The sequence below is a fragment of the Solea senegalensis genome, linkage group LG11 (genome assembly GCF_019176455.1).
Source record: "Solea senegalensis isolate Sse05_10M linkage group LG11, IFAPA_SoseM_1, whole genome shotgun sequence".
NCBI classification, from domain to species: domain Eukaryota; kingdom Metazoa; phylum Chordata; class Actinopteri; order Pleuronectiformes; family Soleidae; genus Solea; species Solea senegalensis.
The window spans coordinates 11,976,252-12,000,038 of record NC_058031.1 but is presented as its reverse complement, the minus strand read 5'-3'; the positions used below and the strand labels follow the sequence as shown (position 1 = coordinate 12,000,038).

The following is a 23,787-nucleotide window of genomic DNA, read 5'->3' as shown; positions in this document are numbered from 1 at the left end:
TGCTGCTGCTGATGCTGCTGCTGCTGCCTTTTGAAGCTCATATGTGCACACAGCAACTGTGCAAACCCCAATAAAACTTACATCAGCCCGCGTGCCTGTGTGTGTGTGTGTGTGTCCACAACAGCTGGTGATTGTAGATGCAGCCAGACTCAGTGAGACAGAAATATCAAAGCAAAACTATGTTTGCAATCTGTGTGTAAATATTGCATTTGAAGCCGATGACGACGTTAGTAATATAAATATATGAGCCTCAGTGTTAGCGTGTATTTGCTTTGAGTTAATTAGTTTTCAGCTAATAATCTGATTATTAAAAAAATGCTTCAGGCAAAACATTCATATTAGTTCATTGTTCATCTGTGTGAAAAATGGAGAAAGAAAATCGTCTTTTTCTCACTTTTTAGATTATTGTCATTAATTTGAAGTCATTCGGGGCAAAACTGGGCCTCTTTGCATGTTGAATTAAATAGTAAACACTCTCTATTTCCACTAGAGGACTCTGCACCACCTTCTATCACTGTGCAGCACAGGAGAAGCAGATGTGCTGGAGGGGCTGCCACACTCCCTGAAGAGGGCAGCCTTGTCAACAACCTTTGAAATCCACCTTTCTCTGCTCTCATTTCATGAATTAACAGCTCACTCACCGACTTTGCAAACCCTATTAACAGGCATTAAATGCAGCCCTGCCAACGTCAACCAAAAACACCTAAAGAAAACAACACTCTTAAAGGCTCATAAATAATGTAAGATGTTCATAATTGTGCATAAATCCAAACACAGTGCAATAACAGAAAAGTAAATCATATAAAGGGAACGAGCACAAGCTGTAAAGCAGTTTAACGGCTGCCTGTAACCCCTGTGGCAGCTCTGTGTCGGGCTCAGGCAGTTGTAGCTGGTGTGGTGTTCTTGCTGCTCTTTGTTCTAACCAGACCATATGCCACAAGCCCTCACTGCTTTTCCTCAACAGCTGCTAAACCCATTAAATGTGCAGCCAGCCACCAGAGTGAAGAGTTTACAGGGAGGGAGGAGGGCTCGACTAAATCATGCACTGTTTCACCATAAGCCCAGGGGCTGCTCCAGAGAAGTATTCAACATGAGTATGGATAATGGTGATGAGCAGCGTGATGTGTCTGCGCTCTGTTTGCTACAGTAAACACTTTTCTGTTTTTATGGCATGACAAGCAAACTCAATTCAAATCTGATTAGAACAATATCATTTGGATCCTGTGTGGAGAGGAGAAGTAGAGTGGTGCAGGAGCCTGAAGAAAACGCAGTCTAGTCTGCGAGGGATCTTTTAAAGGAGACTTTATGAGCAGTGTGGTGATTATCCAGCATCCACTCTGCATCATTTAGTGAACTAACACTCAGTCCTGCACCTCCAGGCTCAACGGCTCCCTGTGCCTCCATTTGTTGTGCTTCACAATCTCACAACTGTTTTTTATTTCCGGGCTTCACATCACCTCATTAAGCTGACCTGCCCCTCTGTGCAGCCGTGAAGCCCAGTTTAATGAAGACTTTGACAAAAACAAAGAACACTGCACTCCCTTCTGTTTTGTCCACATTCAGCCTCACTCACTTCAAGGATTAGTGATTTAGGCTTCAGTTTTTCCATCACCTCACTGCTCTCAGCTGGTGAAAAAAAAAAAAAGCTCCACAGCTGAGGGATTAACCACAACCACTGATTAGTAACTTACCACTGCACCTGCAGGAGGAGTTTCACAGTCAGAGCACAAACATCATCTGTATCGTAACGGAGACATCGAGGGTTTTTTATTGTGAATGATGACAGACGGTGTTATAATACAGTCTGAAGGCAACAGTGCACAGAAGGTGTGGCATGTTCAGTGTCAGATCAAATTCTAAGATCAGTGTAAAACCACATGATCCCTATAAACCCACAACACTGAGGCAAGAACAGACACACAAGCCTGTGTGATAGGAGAGACCTTCTCATGACATGATGAGCATCTGGCAGACAGGAAACTGAATGTTGTCGTCTAAAAATGATCATCATGCTACTACTGCTAAGGTCCAGTGTGTATGTATGTATGTATGTAGGTGATGATGAGGTTTATTGTGATATACTGGGATACAATGAACAGAAGTAGAGAAAGTCAAATGGCTGAAAGTCTGCTGCCAACTAGAGGTTGGAAGCTTAAATACAATTTAAAACCACTGTCATGAGTATTTGCAATATACGGATACAGCACTTTTAACCCTCTGTGCCACAGGTGCACCCATGGTAAATTGCAGTGGGAATACACAACTCCTTATATGGACATCCCGTGGCTGTGTGTTTATAGGTCACACCTTCAGGCTTTACAAAAAGCATTTTCTTATGTGTTGTTGAGTCAACGTTATGATTCATTTTGTATCACTTTTAAAAAAATTGGGAGTAGTGATAATTGTGCTAAAGTCACAAAGAAGACCATTTTCTTTTATTTTTCTTCATGAAAACGAGCCAAGCAAACTCTGAAATGTGACATATTTCCATATTTCCACAAATTCAATCCGATTTTTAAACATGTTGAGTACTTTGCTCAGGTGGGTTTACATAGTATACTGTATACTGTTTCAACATAGTAAGGGAAAAAATTCAGCCTAAATGCTCTGTGTTCTAAGAGTTAATAATTAATACAGTATTTTCCATTAAATATCGATATTTTCTTACAGTGTATAATTGCTTTGAAATAAAATGTACTTGATGTAATTGAATGTACTTTATGGGGTCGGCCAATAGACAAACCAGTCAGGATATGTATTTTGCTTTTCTTTGCTTTTCTGCATCTCTGCATTTCACTACATAAACAAAGAAGAACAATAATCTGTCTGAAACACAAAAACCACCATAGTTCCCTGACAGAGTCCTCTGTGTCATATGATCTGCCATCTTAGACCTTTCAAACTAGCTTCTGTGTTATAGTTGAACATGATCTGATGCATTTAAAAACAGCGCAAATGGCACTCATGTGTGTCTCACAGTCTAACAGGTGAATTAAAGCAGAGTATAGCATATAATGTACAAATTACAAATCTATCTATCTATCTATCTATATCATGTTTGCAGTGTTTGTGCTGATGCATTTAGAACAGGAAAATAGCACTACGATCATTTGCTTTAAGCCATTTTATTTCTCTGCCTTATTATCTTCTAGTAATAGGTGAAGGGAAGGTAGGCCTCAGTGTAAATATCTGATGATGATGGAGAGGAGAGGAGAGGAGAGGAGAGGAGAGGAGAGGAGAGGGTCTGTTACTGCTGAATCTTTCCAGAGATGCTATTTCCATCCAAGATAAATTGTACTGTGGAGCAGAGACAAATATTACACTCGCCTCCTCCGTCTGCTGATAACCAAGGTGAGTGAGGAGGAGACTGGGAGCAACATGCATTTAAACATCTTCTTTTGCCATCTCCTTGGTGGTGCTTGTCCTCAGGGTTTTGAAAGCTGCCTCCGCCCACCCACCCACCCACCGGTGACTGTGTCGTCCTGCTGCCCGCAGCTGTACAGAGCTCTCCTTCCTCCATGGACTCACGCTGAAGATTAATTACACGGTGGAGGTGAGGGGAAAAAAACAAAGGCCAATCCATCTGAGTCAAGGCGAGTGGACAGCAGGTAAATGCTGTGGCAACGTCATCTATCACAGAGACGGTCATTACATAAACACAAGGTCAGTGTGCTCCCTGTGTGTTTCGGCCTCTGAGCCACAGAACAGCAGGTCCAATCGCACATCTTAGCCCCCGGGTGCCCTTTAGTCCACCTTTCACTTTGTTGTCCTAGACCTGAGAACAACAGGATGGAGCGCGAACCTGTGGCCACGCTGGCTTAGGCAACTATCAGTCCTGACCCACAGACGGATGGTAGCCGAGGAAATCGCAGAGGAGTGGAGGCCATTTACTCGCTGTGATTTATTTAATGTTTGTGCTGTTGCTACCCTGAGACAGGCAGAGTCAATAAAGCCCCCACAACAAGACAGGCCAGGCTCGCTCCTGCATTATCTGCACATTTGGAGCCTGTAATACATCATCGTGTACCATCGTTATTGTCATAATTGTATACAATTGTTGTTGTTTTTGGTGCTTTTTTTTTTATCTTTTCTGTACAAACAACATCCACTGCACTTCTGTGCATCCTGGAAGAGGGACAGACGTCCTCTTCTCAAGGTTTCTTTCATTTTCCTTGGTGTTTCTTACCTGAATCGCGGCTCTGAAGACACAAGACGTCACTTCAAACAAAAAAACAACCAAGAACAACGTCAAGTCATCTGTGCCTCAGGGAAATCTACACTGTCAGATCACTCACTCCAGGTTCTTCACCAGGAACAACAGCAACAACACATAATATAAACAATAAAAACAACAACAATAATAATAATAATAATAACTGCTCCACCAGTTCACCACAGGTGACTCGTCACCATGTCTGCTGGGAATTGCAGATCACACGTGGGAAAGAAGCGTCACGTGTGAGACAAACACCAGCTGTGGCCAGAGAACACACCGCGGGCAACGAGACAGAACGACTAAAGCCCAGTGTGATTTTCTACAAACAGCAAACTCACACGCTGTAAATGTACATTTACATCTGTGCTATCATATCAGGTTTTCTTTGAGGACCAGTGTCATGTGACCTCAACTATTCCTTTAACTTGTTGAAGCCCTGCCCACTCCTTCACGCTCCACGTCGGCTCCAGCAGCTGCACAACTTACAAGCTCATCTGTCTTCAGTGCAGCTTCAGGAAAACTAATCACATTATGGAATCAACTTAAGGGGAATTTTTGGAATAGTTGCAACTTAAATGTACAATCAGGGAAAAGTGGAAAAGCGGACCGAGAGCTTCCTCCAATGATAAGGGATGTTCTAATCCTCCCATTTCCTAAAGTGTTATTTAAGTGTCATTTATTATAAATGAAAAACAATGGGTGGATCCACTGCTGCCTGCATCAGTAAGTTTAAATGTGTTATTTTGTGACCTCAGTCTTTCAAATACTTTCAAATACTTCTTTTGGATTTTTTTTTTTTTTTAATGACACAAAGTTGCAAAATGAGGCTAAAAATGTAGATTTTCTCTGTGAACTTCCATGCAGGAGTTTTTAATTAACTGAAACAAAAATAAAAACTGACTAACTAACTGCACTAACTGAGACTGACTAAAATTGTAGTGAAAATGTGGTTAGTTTTCGTCTTTATACATGAATTTCATGTATAATCTTTTTGTTTTCATATGAAGTGTATTTGTTTTTTCTCTGCAGGCAATGTTTCATAATAAAATGGTTTTTGGTCTTTTGTTGTGTCTACTGTATTGTTTTTGTTGTTTTTATTTAAATTTTGCTCATGTTTTTCCTGAGACTTCTGACTCACAATCGTCATGTGTCTCATGAGGGTTATTTATTTATTTATTATAATTATTATTATTATTTATGTTGTTATGTTCATGTGTGTCTTTAGTCGGTTGGCTTAAATAAAAATTTAACGTTTTAATGAACCAAACATTAAAACCTCTGTTTACCAATTCAAAATGGTATTAGTGGGTGCTGAAAATGATTTGCCATATGATGTACAAATTTGGTCATGTCAAGATTTAAAAAGTGTGTCCCAGTAAGTTTGAGAAACACTGATCCAAAAAGATATCTGTAAATAAAATATAAATTCCAACTTATCATTATGATAAGAAAGAATAAAAAAATCAGAAAACGCATGCACGTATAAATCAAATATGTATGACAAGTGAGAGTAAACAGAGTGGTAAATACTCTTTGATGGTGATTATCACAGTGGCTGTAAACACTGTTTAAGATCAAAGCTGACACCGCACTGACGTTATGTTCATTCAAGGACAAACGGCCGATAATAAAAGTGACAAATAAAGACGGAAAGTGCTCACAAATGAAGGATAAAGATAAAATGGGATCACCTACACGGAGAATAGTTCAGCGCTGAGTCCACGCTGGACTGTGTTCCTAATGTCAAACAGACTCAACATCAAAGAAAGCTGTTTTGGGGATTCATTATATAAACTGGTCTGTTTTTTTTAATGAGCATGAGGCTAAAACAAAGGACTTCTGAAACTCACACAACTTTACATTAAAGGCAGAGAATGAGTTTGGCTTTCTTTTCCTTTAACGCAGAGTGGAGATGAATCTGATGACAGGCCGGAGAGTCTTATTTCCATCTGACAAAAAGGTTTGGAGGCCGTGCTCCGTTCACAGAACCAATGTCCACTCACCATCCTGGTATTCCGTGATGACAAGAGAAGACATTTCTGCAGACTCCTGACTTTTTTTTTTTTCTTTTTCTTCTTTTGATTTTCCACTGGATGACTGGATGACTGGATGAATTGAAATGCCCGGTGCCGTGGAGCTGAAAAGTCAGGTCTACGTGACTCTGACAGTGCACAGATGCTGCGGTGAGAAACATGGAACGTGGACAGTGGGAAGGGGCATTATCCAGAGCTCAGTGTGCAGCAGCAGCAGCAGCAGCAGCAGCAGCAGCAGCAGCAGCAGCAGCAGCAGCAGCAGCAGCAGCAGGAGCAGCAGGAGCAGCAACAGAGTCCCAATGAGCATTAAGTCTCTGCCAGCTGCATGTTTTATGACAACACATTAAGAGGAGCCTGGAAGTCTGGTGTGTGAGACTTGCATTGTCTCTCCTCTGCCAGCGAGGAACCAAACCTGGCACGCTTTACTGAACAAAGAGCTCCTACGACTGTGGCTACAGCAGGCCGCTCCCCCTGAAATCTAACCCAAACAATAGAGGCAGAAGGGGAAAAGGAGTGCAGGGGGAATGAGAGGCAGTATGCGTGAGGTTTGTGGTACACAAAGTGGAGGCCACTTGAGGGAGTTTGTGTGTGTTGGGAGTGGGTGAGGAATGCTTGGGCCGGGCCTGTGGCCGCACCGGGTTGATCCGCTGCTGCAGACAAGAATGGGGCGGGGATCCAGATCAGCTATGATAGGAATGTGAGAGCGGGATATCATTAGAAGCATGGGAGCTGCAGCGGCTCAGCACAGCAGGCAGCACAATGCAAACACATACATGGAGATAACGTGATACAAACACACACACACACACACTGGGAAAGTCATGACAGCACCCATGCCTGGACTGAATATTATAAGCTGGTCAAAATGGCAGCCAAGCCTTACTGAAGAAATCTTACTCTCTGGTATGCTGCTCCACAGTGTCCTCCCCTCCTTCATCCATTTTGTTCTTCAAAAACACTTTTAATTGTGTCCAAGTGTAAAGATATAACTACTCTAGCTCTTCTTCTGATGATGATGATGATGATTAGTGAGAACAGACAAGTTTGACCAGAGCACAAGTAAAAAAAAAAAAGTTTAACGAGGTTTTAGCCGCACATGTACTTGACTATTGTAAAGGCTCAGACTGTGCAGATCAGACGACTCCTTCACTTATCTCTCTTTGTTTCTAAGCACGTGTAGGAACTACGGTGGCCTTCAAATACCAGAGAGGATGTCATACTTCTTCCAATCAGACACAAGATGGCGTCCCCTATGAAGCAAGGCCCTTAACTAATGTTAAATGTATATATATATATAAAAAAAGGCTTATTTTTAAGCGATTACACTTACACAAACATACTTGTTCAATTTCTGTTTTAAATTTATGTTGCATACTGGTACATTAAGTAATATGAACGCCATGTAGGACCGCTTTTATCACCATATTACATAATAACAGAGAGTTTTAGCTGAAGTATGCAGTACACGCTCGCTATTAGATCACACTTTGTTTGAAAAGTACAGTAATATAGTATACGTGAAGAGTATTTCAACCAGAAATGTAGCCACACCGCAACACAACACCACCATGTAAACATAAGATAATTTAAAATTCTAAATATGTAATATAAAAATATAGTATTAGTAAAAAAAATGGCCCCTGACTTTAAGCACATATCAAAGGTTTCCTCTCCCACGTGTCGATACTATTCCATTTTTGTTACTTTAACCTTCCCCAGTGATATAAAAATATTCAGATTACTGAAATGCATGGACAAACCTTGGTTGAAATAAACTGCTTTTATGCATATTTAAGGCTGCTTCATTTGCATTTTAAATACACATAATGATGCACATAATTGCATGTATCAAATTCCTACAGCTGTGCCCGAATCACTGGATGGAGCCGACGCTCAGCTACAGGTCGCATGTGTTACAAAAACTGAGCACTGAAGAGAAAGAGGATAAGATTTTTTTTATTACTGCACCACATTAAAACTAACAGACAGGATGATGGCTTTTAAAGGAACACCAGGTGTAAAATATCGTGTCTCTGGTCTGTAATTCAGTAAGTCAGTCAGTGGACGAGGAATAAATCTGAATATGAACAGAGATGTTATTCACATTAAAAGGGTCTTGCTCTGGCTCTCGGCTACTGGGCAGCTGCAGAGCTTTTACACTGAATGAACCTTTCCGACTGGATGCACTAAAGGAGCAGTGTGGGCTCCTCTCTGCCACCGAGCATCACACTCTGCAGGTAAGAAACAGTGGAGCCAGGAGGACGGAGGAGATGAGGAGGCGATGAGGAGGCGATGAGGAGGATCTATGTCCGAGCCCTGCTGCAGCAAAACACAATAACAGTATGAGCGTGGCAAAAGACATATTGCCACTGCACATGTCTTTTCAGACTATGTCTCCCTATGTGCCCGCCTGAGGGCTACACACATTATGAGAAGGATTTGAGTTGACACAAGTCACAGTCGCTCCATCGTCGGTGAGGAGGAGGAGGAGGAGGAGGGGGGGAGAGATGAATTATTCAACCAGCCAGCACTGCTCGCCTCTGACGTCTTGTTGTTTCTTACGGGGAGGTGAGGCGAGCCGGCGAAAAACAAGCAGCACCTCCTCGCGAGGCGGCCGTCACATGACAGCCCCAGGATAGAGCATCCAAGGAGCCTCGATTTTCCCGAGGACAGGACATCATTTCAGAGAGCAGCAGCAGAATAATAGCTCCCCTCTCACAATGACAGCCATCGCTGCAGCACAACCATCACAGATTGTTGGTCTATCATTCCCCCACACACACACACACACACACACACACAGGATGAAATGACAGCCCAACCCCGCTGATAGGCGAGCGTCTCAGCCTGAGTAGGTGTTCCTTCTGGCTTAGTCTGGCTTTGATGTTATTATGCCACAGCAGAGCAATATTCAGCTCGGAGATTCACGACCTGCTGCTGGGATCATCTCTTAAAGCTCGGTGTATGCGAAGGCTGAGAAAATGGAATAGTGAAATGAAACGGGGACGCTCCATCTATTCCCAAACACATTTTTCCTGTCAACTGACAATTCTTTTATTCAGAAATGTGTGGGACACGAGTATGATCACAACAGACTCTCTGCTCGGCGACAGAATTACATTTCACAAATGTAAAAACAAAGATTCCCCTTTTCTCTCTCCGCCATTCAGCTTTTGCAGACAGAGAAATAAAAGCAGCAAAACAGGACGCATGCGTTGCTGCTGCTGCTTTAGAACGAGATCAAAGATCCACTCATGCGTCGAAAGGCATCAAATAAGAGGAAGCTGTGTCTTGTGGTGTAACTTAGTCGTTTATTTTAATTCCACAAATTTTTCAAAAAAATTACAAAATACTCAAATGGAGAGAACACAGGACTCACAATTTTCTTATTATTTCTACTTTTTGTTTACATTGTGTCATCCCATGGCGACTACTCATATATACAATAAGCTTCAAGATACCAGTATATATATAAATCTTAGCAGTCAGAATTTACATTCTGCTATTGCCGCTTTGAAACAAGAAGCTAAACCATTGACAACACTTAACATCAAAGGTTCTGGAGACACAAAAAGAGGGAGTAAAAGGCAAAGGGAGTCCTCCGGAAACGAGGCAAAGGATGATCGTGGTGGTGAAGATGATGATGATGATGATGAGAACAAGAAGAATGTTGTCAGGAGAGAGACAGGAATCAGGAGGAGGTGGCAAGACAGAGTGACGGGTTGTTTTTGGGAGCTTGACAGACTTTGTTTTGGATCATTAAAAAGGAGGGGAATGAGTTGAAAGAAGTTTGCAACCATTCAAACGTAAATGATCGTGCTCCGAGAGACGATGCGACCATGTCTGAATGCAAATACAAGTTTCTTCAGTTGACTAAAAAAAATAAAAAAAATAAAGACATTTTCATGATAGTTAAACAGTCTTAGTGCACAAATGAACAAATGCAGAAATAAAATCATGGATTAAAAAAAAAAAAACGATAAAAAAAAGGGCTCATGTGCACTGATATGACAGACAGGTCAACACTACTGGTAACAGTCAGTGGCACACAGACGCACGGCTCCTGACGACCAGGAGACCGCGTGAATCCCGAAGGAACCAAGGCATATAATATTGTGAGGACACACACACACACACACTCACACACTCATAAACCCTCTACATACTGGTGGTCACGTGTTAGCAGGACCCTTCTAGTGTCACAGTGAACATTACACAGCCTAACGCTGAAGGACGACGTCGTCTGATCTGAGACCTGCAAGAACATGGATGACTGGACCAGGGAACGAAGAGGGGGGGGGGTTACCAACCACAACACAAACAAACTAGCACCAACTCCCAACCATTCACACATTTAAAACAATGTTATTGGGACCAATGCTTAAAACTCAAGTCCCAATTGTTTAAAAGAAGAAAGTGTATTTTTTTTTAATTTCTTCAATTTCAGCCAAATATGTTTCTGGTATCCACATTTTAAAAATCATAATTAAAGTCACTCTTTGTAAAAAAAACAAACAAGTATTTCTCCATTAAGCGGACTTAAATATTGATGTTGAACAAAAAAAAAAAGGATAAAAACCAATCGAGTGGAGCTCAAGGGAACTCTTTCAGTGCAAACTTTTTTTCTTTCTTTTTAAAATCGGCGGTTTCAGCGTGCACTCGGCAGAAACCTGAGCGACCGCGCCGTCGCCTCTTCAAGTGAATCACGTCGTTAACTCAACACGTTTGAGTTCACACATTCTGACAACCTGCTGCGTGTCAAATGGACATGGTTTATGGGTTACATCGTGTATGCGGGACTAAATCTAACACAGTGATGTCAGAGGAACGTCACAACTGAACTGCAACTCTCTCAGAAACTGCTCATATAATGCCATTGTGCTCCCCTCTGAAACAAGGGATAATGCTGCAAAACAATTATATTGGAGGTTGAAACGACTTGGTTCGGAGTCCACACCTAGTAATAATAATAATTATAATAATAATTATATGTTTATATATACTATTTACAGACTCAAAAACGCCATGCTGTAGCTTTTCTTAAAATTATGAAAAACCTCCAACAATGTATTAAAATAAATGTTGAATTTAAGATAGCACTTGTTATTTTTCAATAAACGGCCTGACCGGTCTTGTCTTTTTCTTTTTTTTTGTTGATAAGCACAGTGTCTTGTTCTAGCACCTACAAAAAAATGTCAGGGAAGCTTGTCATGCAGGAGTCTTGAGGACGCTGTCACTACTGGCTATATACCAAAGAAAGTCTCAATGTCTTGAAGAAAAATAATAATTAAAAAGAAAACGTCCTTGACGAGAACAGAAACCAAAAAAAAAGAAAGATCTGAAGAACTCTCAGACGATCCAGTTGGCCTGTGCTGTTCTTCAAGACTGAATGTGTGACGCGGCTCCTGCTGAGCCTCTGCGTAATCGCTCTGTAACAACTTCCTGTGTCCTGCACTTGTCTGTCCACGCCTCCCTCGGCTGGTTACAGCTGCTTGTCGCTCTCCTTTTTCAGCCGGCTGAACACAAACAACATCCAGAGTTAATATCTGGTCAATCAAAGGCACAGCTGGTGACTTTAGTGTAAATGCTGTTTTGTCTCGTTACCTATTGCTTATCTGACCTGTAATAATCCTCCTGGCCTGGCAGCGGTCCCCCGTGCATGTGATGGTGTCCATGGAGCCACTGCTGCTCCATGGCTAACCTCTGGAGCTCTGCTGACTGTGCGTGCATGGCCTGCAGCTGGTGAGCTGCAGACATGGGCGGCGGCAGACCTCCTTGCAGTTCCCGTGGGTATGGAGTACCTGGAGGACGCACACACACACGCACACACACACACACACACACAAGTTCCATGAGGAAATCTGGCAGAGGCGCTTTCATCTCATAGATTGGACTCAACATGATTGTAAATGAGAGTAACTGTTGGCTGAGAGCTCACCAAAGACTGGGTGGCGCAGCATCTCGTGTTCATGTGGCGGCTGGCCGAGGAGTGGATTAGGGATGGCGCCGGGCGGGTAAGGGAAGCGAGCCAGGTGAGGTCCAGCTCCGAGGGGATCCAGCGGGTGGGCCCCCGAACCTGCCGGACACACAAGACATTCACCACCACCTTCTGGGGATTAGAGTCTTAGGAGTCAAGGTTCACTCATCACATGACAGTGCATCACAGTCAGAGCATGCGACAGACATCAACTTCAGATCAGGTCCCTGCTCATATGGACGTGCAGGGTTCACTTCTATTTGTCTAATGCTCCGTTACAAACTTAACATATAACATGCGTTCAATAAACATCTTATAAACTTCAAAATGAACATACTGAACATACTCTTCAATGCAGATAAGTCTTATTTATACTAAACATATTTCTACTCCCTGTGAAAACTACATCAACTTGGTTTATAATAATAGGTTAAGTAAGACCAGTGAATATATGATCGCTTTATTACCAGTGAATCTTTCACTTTCACATCCATATCAAAATGCATCAGTCAGTACATTCAGTAATTCACACAAACAACAATTTCACAATAAAACATGCCCACTAAGTAACATGCATGTATTTTAATGAATATTAGATGTGTATGTTTGTTTACTCTTTATGAAATAAACTACAGTGTGATATAAAAAAACAGTTAAATGATAAATATGATGTTTTCAATGTAATTACTGAAATGATTTGATCTATAGTGTATTTTTTAGTAGTAGCAGAAAAAGACATCGAGTGATACAAGCAGGACTTTCGCTCACCTTGGTGTAGTGGATCTTGCTGGTGGAGGTGGAGATGGGAGTGAATGTGCGAGTGCTGGTGGTGATGTGGCGTAACATTGAACATCTGTAGACGGGCGATGGGGTCATTGGCCACTGTGGCCATCCTCTCAGCGTGGAGTCTCTCTGCAGCCAGCCGCTCTGGGTAGCTCATTTCTGGCCGCAGCTGGGGCCCGGCGAGGGCTAACCGTTCACGCTCTAATGGGTTCAGGCCCGGATGGAAAGACGCAAAGGGGTGTGGGCCGGCCATGGGGGGCAATGTGATGGCCCCGTGACGGGCAAAGTGCTCCATGGGGTTTGTGGAAGGGTGGAGTGTGTCCATCTCTGGAGGTTTAACCTCGAAACCTGGTTTCATCCTTTCCCTTAGTTCCCTCTCGCGTATCTCCCTCTCGCGCATCTCCCGCTCCCGCAGCTCCCGCTCTCGCATGGCCGGGTCAGCGTTATACAAGCTGGGCATGTGATAGGCCAGCAGCGGGTCTGCGGGGTTGAGGGACATAAAGAAGGGGTGGTTTCGATTGGTGGGGGACATGACGTGTGGCCGGGCGTACTCACTGAGCGTGCGCAGGGCGGGAGTATCGGGGCCAATGTACGGAGGAACAGCTGCGATTGTGGTGGGGGGGCCGTCGAAGGGTGGACGCATGTGAGCGGGGCCGACCATCTGAGGTTCACCCATTCTGCCTTCGTGAGAACTTGAGGCTTTCTGTGATGAGGGAAAAAAAAACATAGGTTTAGTCAAACAGGAAAAATAAGCTACTACTGCCAAACAGAAGCGAGACAAACGCGATCACTCACCGCAGCGCGCTCCGCTTCCTTTTCTCGTTCCCGCTCTCTTTCTCGTTCCTTTTCCCTCTCCCTCTCTCTCTCCTTCTCCTCCCGTACTTTCTGTTCTGCTTCTCTCTTGGCTTTCTCCAGCGCTTCCTCGCGTTTTTTGGCCAGTTTCGAAGAAGCGAGAGGAGTGAAATAGAAATCCGTCCTGGCGCACGAGTTGTACCCTCGGTCCAGGTGCTTGTAGAACCTGTGGAGACGGCGTGAAAGAAAAACATTTAACACACTGAGCGTACAGAAAAGCTGAAACATGCTGCAGTTAAACACTGAAAAAAAAGTCAGTGAAAAGTCACTAAAGTCATTACATTTATCTTCAATTGAGGATAATCTGTAATTAGATGAAAAGACAGCTTGTATCTGCTCTCACTGGTCTATTATTCAAAAGGAAACAAACTCCCTTGGCTTTCACCTTTGCTGCTATGCAGAGAACGTATTAAAGTCCTCATTGCTATTCACTGGCAGCCTAAGAACCACTTAAGCGCAGGGCAACTACAGATACTCAGATGTCTTGATTCACTGTAATTAATCTCTCTGCTCTGTGTCCATAATAATTCCTGCCATCAGCCACTCAGAGCTCAAAGCCTATTGTGGACTGTTTGGGTGAGGACATTGGATTTGGTGTGCACATCAAAGCCTCAACACTCTCCCTTTGTTGTTCAATGTGTCCGGGGCTAATTAATATCAGCAGACAGGACAGTAAGCTGGTCAACAGATGAATAAAAGCTTGAGGAGGTGTCTTTTTTTTTCTCTTTTAAGACCGTGTTTGAGGGATAGGGGTTAGCAGACGTACCGTGCTGACTGGCTGGCATGGCTGGGTGTGTTGACAACAGTAGGCTCTGGGGAAGGGCTTCTCTGTGGGGGTGGCGGACTCTCTGGTTCTTCCATCTCATCCAAAGGCTCTTCTTTGATGTGTATTGGAGGGAGTACTGGGCCCGGACCGGCACAAGAGACTGAGGCAGGGAGCGGCATGGAGATGGAGGAGGACGGGGCAGAGGAAGATGGAGGATGTAAGCCAGGCATAGAGTTTGACGAAGATGAGGGAGGGCCAGTTGGAGGTAGAACTGTATTGAAAGGATGAGATGAGAACGGCGGCTGTGGTGGACCGTTGGGGTGTGAGGCTGCTGCGGAGGGTGGCAGAGGAGTTGAAGGAGGCTGGTGGTTGACTGATGGCGGGAGGCTTTGGGACTGCGTGAGAACTGGAGGCTGGGCTGGGGGAGGCTGGAGCTGCTGCCCCTGAGGCATGAGCTGAAGGGGTGGCGGGTGTGCTGAGGGAGGATGGTGGGTGGATAAAGAGCTGAGGGGCTTAAGGGCAGGTGGTGGCGGAAGGTTTGAAGGCATCTGAGGAAACGGAGGTGCAGATACGTGCGGCAGGTGTTTGTGGGACTGTGGGTTGGGCATCTGAGGAATGGGTGTTGTTGGTGGGGGTTTGATGTGAGGCATGGACAAAGGTGCAGGGGGCAGTGGCTGCTCCCTTGGAGGCTGACATCCGCTCTGAGATGATGGCTGGGACTGGGAAGGAGGCGTGTGCGGCCTCTGCTGTGATTGGCCAGAGATGGGTGAAGGTGGGACCTGAGACTGGCCTACGGTGAAGCCCTGAGGGGGCATGGAGTGAGGGTGAGGCATGTGTGAGGGGCCAGGCTGCAGTGGATGAGGCATGGGAGGCATCGGCCCGTGATGCGAGCTGGGTAATGACTGAGGTGGAACCGGGGGCCCAGGAGGCGGAGCCTGGGTCATAGGTGAATGTGGAGAAGGAAGCCTTTGAGGGTGAAGAGATGCCCCTGACTGGATAAGAGACAATGGACTAGTCTGGGGCAAAGGCTGGGGAGGTAGAGAGACAGAGGCCACTGTAGGGGAAACCTGCGGAGGCAGTGAAGGGGCTGAGGTCGTAGGTGGTGGAGGTCCTGAGGAGGCTGCTGAGGTGCCCGGCTGACACTGGATGACAGGAGGGTGCTGGCTCTGCAGGAGCTGCTGCTGCTGGGCAGAGGAGTCTGAGTCACTTTCATTGTCTCGGGGGCTGGGGATGCTGGGAGAAGAGCTGCGGTTGTCTTGATCAATGTCCTTAGGATCGCTACTAAGCTCCTCGTTAATGCTACGCCCATCAGAGCTCTCGCCCTCTCCCTCACCTTCACCTTCACCCTCGCACTCTGAGGGTGAGTCTGGTCGACTAAGCTCCTGAAAGACAGAAGAGACAAAGATGAACATCATGACACCGTGTGTATGCTTTCCACTTGAAGGACAGACAAGCACCACCAGGCTCACTTGTGTCTTGGACTTTTTGGCACTGGTCCTGTCCGACTCCTCTGTGTCAGATGCTCCTTTCTCTCGTTGCCGTTTGACACTTTTCATCGGTGAAGGAGCCTCTTCTTTAATCTTCTGTGGAGCCAAAGCACCAGAAAACTTAGTGTCCGTTTTAAAGAGATACATGCAGAGAAAAACAAGGTGCCAGTGAGTCTTTGTTAAGTTTACCTTGCTTGGCTTCTTCATGGAGTCTGTCTTGCTGTCAGTGCTGTCAGTACTTGCTGCACTGGGTGAGGTACGTCCACTGGAGCGCAAATCCTCGTTAGTAGGCGAGGCTCGGCCATCGGGACTGGCTGTCTGCTTCTTACGACCACTACGTAGAGTTGACATCTATTGACAACAAAATCAACATAAACTATGAGTGATATTAGAAATATATATCATTTTGAGAGGAAAAGTAAAAATGAATCATACAATTCCAGACTTTAAAACTTTAAACTTTTACTAAAGAGACCAAACAGGTATGACATAATGATCACAAATGCAGTCACTTGTCTAAAAAAGGTAAGCTTATTGCATTGGTGTCAAGCTCTGGGACTATGGTTTCTAAAAGTGAAAATAGAGATAGATGGAAAGCAGGAGTGTGTGCGCACCGAGCCTCGGTTCCGTCGGGTCCTCATGCTATGCTTCCCGCTGAGTCCATCCTCTTCCTCTTTGACAGGTTTGAACATAAATGGTGGCGGATCCACAGGCTTCTCGATGGGGGGCAGCTCTCCGTACTTCTTGAAGTGAATGCGGCAGTCTGTGCACAGCAAGATGTTCTCCCTGCCCCCGTGGTGCCAGTCCTTGGAGGCTAAGGAAAAGCCATTTACAGTTGTGAAACAACGAACACTCTCACAAGGGCGGTGATAAGTATACACACCACACAGAAATCATCTCACTAGGGCAGCAATATTAACCAATACAGAGGCAATCCTAATTATTTCCTTATGTCAACTAGTGTGATTTTACCATGCAAGAGCTGAAATAAGAACAATGTATATCTCTATCCTTTGACTACAAACTATATATGTGCTTCCATTCATGTGCTAACAAGGTCTGTGTATGTTAACACAATAAAGCTAAAGTTATTAACCACCCCTGTTGTTATGGCAGTAACCAAAGTGTGATCAGATGGAAGCCTGGCACTGGAAGCCAGCTGTGTGGGAAGAAGGGAAGGATAATAATATGGAGACAGTGAGCGAGCTGTGGGTTCATGTCTAATTTGATCAAATTAGCCCTGACATCTTCTCATGCCCATCTGTCACACAGCGCTGTATTGTGCAGACTCACACTGATCCCAATCAGGACAGGAATAACCAAGCAAGTCCACATGATGACTGTGAGTGTCTGTTTAAAGCACGAGTGTCTTACTGGTAGTGAAACAGTGACGGCAGGCGTAGCCCTTCAGCTCCTGTTCGCTGTCTTCACTGTCAAAGTCATCTTCACTGGCTGAGCTGAGGTCCACTGGAAAAGAGTCAAAGAAAAAGCACTTCATATACATCGTTGGCGAGAGCAAATGACATCAGGTAACTTCTCCCACTGCCACCTCAGCTGCCCTTCATGGGGTCACATATACGTACAAAACTCGCTGGAGGGGGGACGTGAGGGAGTGTTGACAGGAGTCGAAGCAGTTCGAGTCTTGATGCGCCGAAAGACGGGCTGGCGGCGGTGTCTGCGGTGAGCTCGACAACTGGCTGCTTCTGGAGTCTTCTTCCAATAGTAGTAGAAGGTTATTAGCTCTCCCTGAAATGACACAAATAATAAATGCTGTTAATATGGGCAAAATAGATGAACAGAAAACTGACACCTTTCGATGATCTAAGTGATCTGTTAAAGTTGAAGGAAAAACTGGAATAATGTCTACAATAAGGTTGAACCAAAAACGTGGAATACAGCAATGGGGTTAGTCCATGCCAGGATTTGTCATTGACCGGGCATGTTTGTGCTGCGGCCTCATCTGTCCCAGGATTAGGCAAGGAGGCTCGCTGAATGCAGGGATATTAGGATCAGTGCATTGGTGGCTGCCTGGGTGGCAGGAGCTTGAATGGGAACAAAAGAGCATGTCAGGCAGAGCTTTGGTGCTACAAATAGGGAGTGAAATGGCTCCTTGCCCCTTCACTGGAAGAGTCAATTGAACTTTAATCAAACATTCGGAGTGGCACGCTTGCCAGTGAGCGAGGGGGATAAATCGTGCGTACAAAAGGCTGCCAGGAAATCAATACCCAACTGAAATAATAACACATGTAATCATGGATTAGAAAACACTTTGCTAAGGAAGCTGGTGCATATTTACCACTGTTTTCTGTCTTCACTCATAATACAAAAGATCATACATTTTCCTTTGGAGCTTTGCCCTTCCCCTTACCTTGAACTTTATAGCGGTCTTCACTAGCTTTATTACAAATTCATGAAGGTGTTGTGTGACTGTAGGGTGAACAGTCACCTGTTTTAAAGGACAACCATCTACTGTCAGAGGTCTGGTAATGTGCTGTTCAACAAAGCTCACAGGGTTTAATGGCTATTGATTGTTTTCCTACTGCACTTCAGCACAGAAACGTGATATAAATTAGTTAGTGCATCACTTTCTAAAACACATTAAAAGCCTTTAGCAACATCTTACTAACTTTTTATCAAAATGTAGCAAAACAGACAATAGCCGGAAAGGATTTGATTGAACGTTGCTGTGGCCATAAAAAGCTTCTTGCACACTAGGTAAAATAAATGAAAGTTAATGGGTAACAAAACTTGAGGCTAGTTGACAGTGAGGCTAGTTTTTTTGCCTTTTTAATAATCAGCAACAGCCAATTTTATTATTAAATGAATCAGATGTTTACAACGCACTTATGTAAGTGTGCACATTTTTTGTTCTCAAAAACCTAATAAATGTGGTGAAATAAAACAATTATCCAAATGTTAATGTTCAACCAAATGAGTTTCATTTAAAAAATATACGTGCAATACAATGCATAAGCGAACGCTGATTGGAGAGAATGATTACTACTGTTGGATACATTTGTATTTAAATGCAGCAATGTAACTGTACCAAGTGTAACTATTAATGGAAAAAATTAAAAAGGGACAAAAAATCGAACTAAAATAAAATCAGCATTGGCTGCGTGCATAGAAAATAGAATTGAAACAGAAAAATAAAATATTGTGATAAAACAGGTCAAGAACCGTCTAGTGGCTGTTCCTTTAGCTCCAAGAATCTGATATCTGAAGGAACAAACTGGGCTTTATTTGATCACGGGTTTGACCACCAGAAAATGGTCGATTCATTCGGCTCCGGCCAGTTAAATAAGATTTCCCTTATTTAGATTTCTCTACCACCGCCTGAAGAACTTCATCTCATCAAGCGAAGCAGTGCCGGGAACATTCAACAAAGCTTTCCAAGCTCAATGAAACCTTCTTAAATGAATATGCCAGAATGTTCCTCCAGTGTTCAACACATAGCTTGTGCTAAGTTATTAGGGCCTCATGACTTCTGTAGATGAGCACATATGTAGTATGTAGACAGAACAGTAGGACTCTAAATAAAGAATGTTATGCTTCATGTGATGCATAGAAACCAATCAGCTATTGTTATCCTTTAATACTGTCATAATAACATCACTCATATTGACTTATTTTGTACACACACCAGTGTGTAGAGTCAAAACATTACTTACATAACATTTAGAGGCCTTCAAATAGCTGGAAGCATTTTTGTCTGCGCTCACAGTGAGAACAGAGCAGCTAATGATTATTATATCAGCTAAAAGCTCTAATATGTTATGCCATCGTATGTTTGTGTATCTATTTTAGGCAGCAACAGAACTTCCTGTTCATTTCTGAGTATGCCTGCCTCTCCAGCCTGGCCATTTGGGAAGGCAGGGGCGCAGGTGGTAACTGAGGGAAAAGGCAAGCATCCTGATGTGAAATCTAATTGAAATGTGCAGATCAAAAGTGTTGAGTGGTGCCGAGCGCTGGCTTTGCTCTGTGCTTAATGACTGCTCCCAGCAGTGCTTCTCTGCTTCCTCGACTCAGGCTGACAACTACATGGCCTCAACAACAGCTTGGCGCACACAGGGAAAGGTCACCCTGCCTCTCCATCACTTATACTGTGTCAAGTACCATTACATTAGGCAAGGGCCAATGAAAACATGAAGTCGGGCTTCTGAATTGGAATTAACAGGTGCACTGATGAGATGGTGCAGCTGGATGTAAATTTATACAGCAAAACAAAAGAGGCCGCTTAACAAATTGAGAGTAAATTTGGTGAGTTGGAAAGTTATTTCCATGCATAACAACAAACAAGGGGCTTCTTTTCAGAGACAAACACAACAACAAATTACTGTAACGTCTGTAACACAAAAACAACCCTTATGTGGTGAGCTGAAATGCACTGTGTTCTGACTTTTTCAGTACTTTTTGCTCTTTGGATAAAATATTTAATTGCAATTCTTCTGACCGATATTCCCATTGTTATTTATTTTGCAATATTCACCACCAAAATATCAACTATAATACTCTTAAGCAAGGATAAGAAGATATGAATTGTTTCCAAAACATAAAATCTAATTGGCCTAAAATAAATCAAAAACAAAGAAAAATAAATTGTAGCCTGAGAGATCTTTTAATTGTATTGTTGTGATTTCCATTGTAATGTGATTGATTGCTCAACCCAAGTCACTAATTCACTGGTTGTCTGTCACTTCTTTTATTAGTTAATAACCACTGCATAACAGCAATATTCCACCAAACTTGCCACAAAGTTCCTACCAAGTCTTGGAGCCATCATGATTTGAGGCCTGTCAAAGTTTCTCTGATCCTTACGTACTATTTCATTTCTCAAGAACTAACAGTTTAGACGATGACAGGCCCTATTTGTCATCCAATACACCCATCGATTGTTTTATGTGCGTTTTTTCCCATTTGAGTTCATGACCACAAACATTGAGCGCTGATGACAAACAAATGATTGGTGTGAGGCTCCACTGGCAATGACATTAGAAAATGGAAAGGACCAAACCTATCTGAGAGTGAATTGCAGTTGAGGGTAAACATGGTATTCCTGTGGTTGAGAGATGTGCTATAAATTGGCATCAAGATAAGATTGACAGATTACCTCTCTGAGCGTGGCTGCATGACAATTATGGTTCCTCTGAAGTGACACGCTGTCCGTCGGGGGGTGTAATTATGTCCATATGTCACCATATGTCCACAGCAGCACTGGCTTTCACTGCCTTCAGTTCCTCTACCTGATTGCATGCTCAGCCAGAAAATCTGTGTGGACCATTTGATGCCTTCGAGTAATGTTGCCATTTTCTTCATGAAATGAGGACTACAAATCTCTACCTGAAAACAGTTAACCTGCATCCAGTGAAAACCCATGGAAATACTTGAAACAGAAATCTAAATTGGCCCTAGCCTCCGCACCATAATTTCCCCCAGTCCACTAAATCACTGCAGAGCAGTACAGAATGTGCTACCACTCTGCAGAACATGAGATAGTGACAGCATAAGCTCAGTCTTATAAGGCCTCTTAGACTGCTTCCATCTGCAGAAGCTTTCTGGCCAGTGGATTATCCAACAAGGAAAGGGCTTACCACGACACTCAGAGCCTCCATTCCAGTTATTACCACTTAAAATCGTCGTCTGCAAACAAGTGTTTGTGAAATGGATGTGGAGTTCAAAATGAAATGTTCCCTTTACAGTTTTTTCTATCGTGTAAGTATTTTTAGTCCTCAAATTAACAACAATTTGTACTCTTTTAAGTAATAGATAAAACATTACATATATATTACATATTACCTATTCTCTGTAAAGTATATGTAACAACAGAGATAAAGAGGTGATTCAAGAAAATGTATCCACGGTCTCAGGTTTTGCAATTACTAAAAACTATTTTCTAACATGATTATTTTCAGTTTTATCTTGAGTTTCTGTGTTACAAGTTATTGTATCTAGCTGTAGGACTTAACAGGGAAAACCACAAGACCCCAATAGACTACAGTGTAATTGGTGGGGGCAGTGCAAGATCCTCTACTGGGCTTGGTGGTCCTGTGTGCATGGGCAGGGCTGAAGGCGAAGGCTAAACTTGTGTATTTACACCCTCATCCCCTCTCAGGCTCAGGCCTGAACAGATGGTTTCTGTTTTTCCTGGCAGATTTGTGACAGAGCCACAAAAGGCCCCTGCTTTGACATGAAGCCAAACGGTTAAGGCCGTTACTGGCAAGAGCAGGGAAGGAGGAGAGAACATGAGAGAGCTGAGGAGGGAGGGCCGAGAGGGAGGAGTAAAGAGCTAGCAGAGGATAACAATGGACAATCAACCCTGAGTCCAACCACAAACCCTCCTTAAAAGTCTCTTGACAAATAAAAATTTCAGCTAAAAACATTAGGCACAGCCAGGGGTGCAGGGAGTGGAGGAAACATGTGATTTCTGGGCTCTGGTGACGGATAGTGAGTTGTGTAAACATCCATTAGTGCAGCATGAACCTGTGCTTCTCCTGCTTCCTCCACAGTCTGCAGCTGGAGGAGGGAGGATCGCTTCCTGATTCATGTCAGTGAGGTAAAAGGGAATGCATTTCTTGGAGCTAAATCAAAACTCAGTTTAATTATGTCTGTGCTCGACCCCTGAACTTGGTATTCTTCATTGCCCGTGACAGGTTGTATAGTGTATCGCTTCAGTGAGTGGTGCTTGACTTTCCTGTCACCCTTGTTCTGACTGTAACTGTAACATTGCAAATGTTTATTTGGTGAAGTGGGTCAGAAGTGTACTACTGATGAGTAAAAGGGGCCATTTAACAAGTTGTGAAGAGAAAAAAGTGCATGTTTATTTACCATAACTCTTACTACAACATTTTAACTATAGTAGCAACAATATTTAAATAATAAAAATGACAAAATAAAACTCAAACTTTGGGGATGCACAACATATCGATCCATCATTTTCTTACAATGTGGTGGCCTGACACACTTAAATCCCCCCTTCATATTGCAACATGCTCATACCCCAACTACTCTGTGGGCAGAAGACTGCTGGGTTTCTATTATTGTGTTTTTATTTATTTAAAATGTAACTTGTGATTTGTATGTATTTATTTTAGCAATGCACCTTTTATTCCACTGTCTTCACACTCACATATACTTAAGTGCTGTTTAATTATAGTAATTCATATCAGCATTGCAGTAATCTACAATTCCAGTGCATATCACCTTTTTCAAAATATCGTGTTGCACTATTCCTATTCAACTAAACTTGGATTCTTGGAAGTTCATAACATTTCTTAATTTAGTTTAATATATTAACATGTTAATGCAATATAATCTAAGATATAAGATACATTTAAAAGTAGACCTACAGCACACTGATGCCTTTAAGCCCAACGGCAGACGATGGAAACTGAATAGTCACAATACCTTGGCTGGTGGAGCAGAGTGAATGTGAAGGCGGTTAAATAGACAGCCATTCCCTGCTGCGCAGAGCTTTTCTGTTGGAGAATCACTGAATAAGCTCTGCTTTCACAGGTCAGGGACGCACATGCTGAAGAATCAGCACTTGTGTTTTCCTGCTGTAAGCGCTTTTGCCAGTGAAAGCAGATTGGATGGCAACAGTGGCTCTTTGCTGGAGGGTCGATGCTGCGTGTTCTGCTGATAAGCTACTCCCCAAAAACCACAACATGAAGCCC

General features: G+C 43.4%; 1 protein-coding gene across 8 annotated transcripts in view; it reads right to left on the bottom strand.

Moving 5' to 3' along the window:
* Window positions 1-9,540: 9,540 nt before the first annotated feature.
* The window catches only part of rerea (arginine-glutamic acid dipeptide (RE) repeats a), a 128,136-nt gene continuing 113,889 nt past the window's right edge, over window positions 9,541-23,787 (bottom strand). For 5 of the 8 annotated variants that reach the window (XM_044037195.1, XM_044037196.1, XM_044037197.1 and 2 more), the window contains 11 exons: window positions 17,698-17,860; window positions 17,489-17,581; window positions 16,729-16,928; window positions 16,304-16,465; window positions 16,097-16,210; window positions 14,628-16,009; window positions 13,805-14,027; window positions 12,995-13,712; window positions 12,188-12,355; window positions 11,870-12,050; window positions 9,541-11,765 (listed from right to left, as the gene is read on the bottom strand). In XM_044037195.1, the coding sequence (XP_043893130.1) occupies window positions 11,732-11,765; window positions 11,870-12,050; window positions 12,188-12,355; window positions 12,995-13,712; window positions 13,805-14,027; window positions 14,628-16,009; window positions 16,097-16,210; window positions 16,304-16,465; window positions 16,729-16,928; window positions 17,489-17,581; window positions 17,698-17,860 (3,438 nt within the window). In that variant the 3' untranslated portion in view covers window positions 9,541-11,731. Of the gene's footprint in view, window positions 11,766-11,853; window positions 12,051-12,187; window positions 12,356-12,994; window positions 13,713-13,804; window positions 14,028-14,627; window positions 16,010-16,096; window positions 16,211-16,303; window positions 16,466-16,728; window positions 16,929-17,488; window positions 17,582-17,697; window positions 17,861-23,787 lie in introns of all 8 variants that reach the window. The other 3 variants (XM_044037201.1, XM_044037203.1, XM_044037198.1) reach the window with 2 other exon arrangements.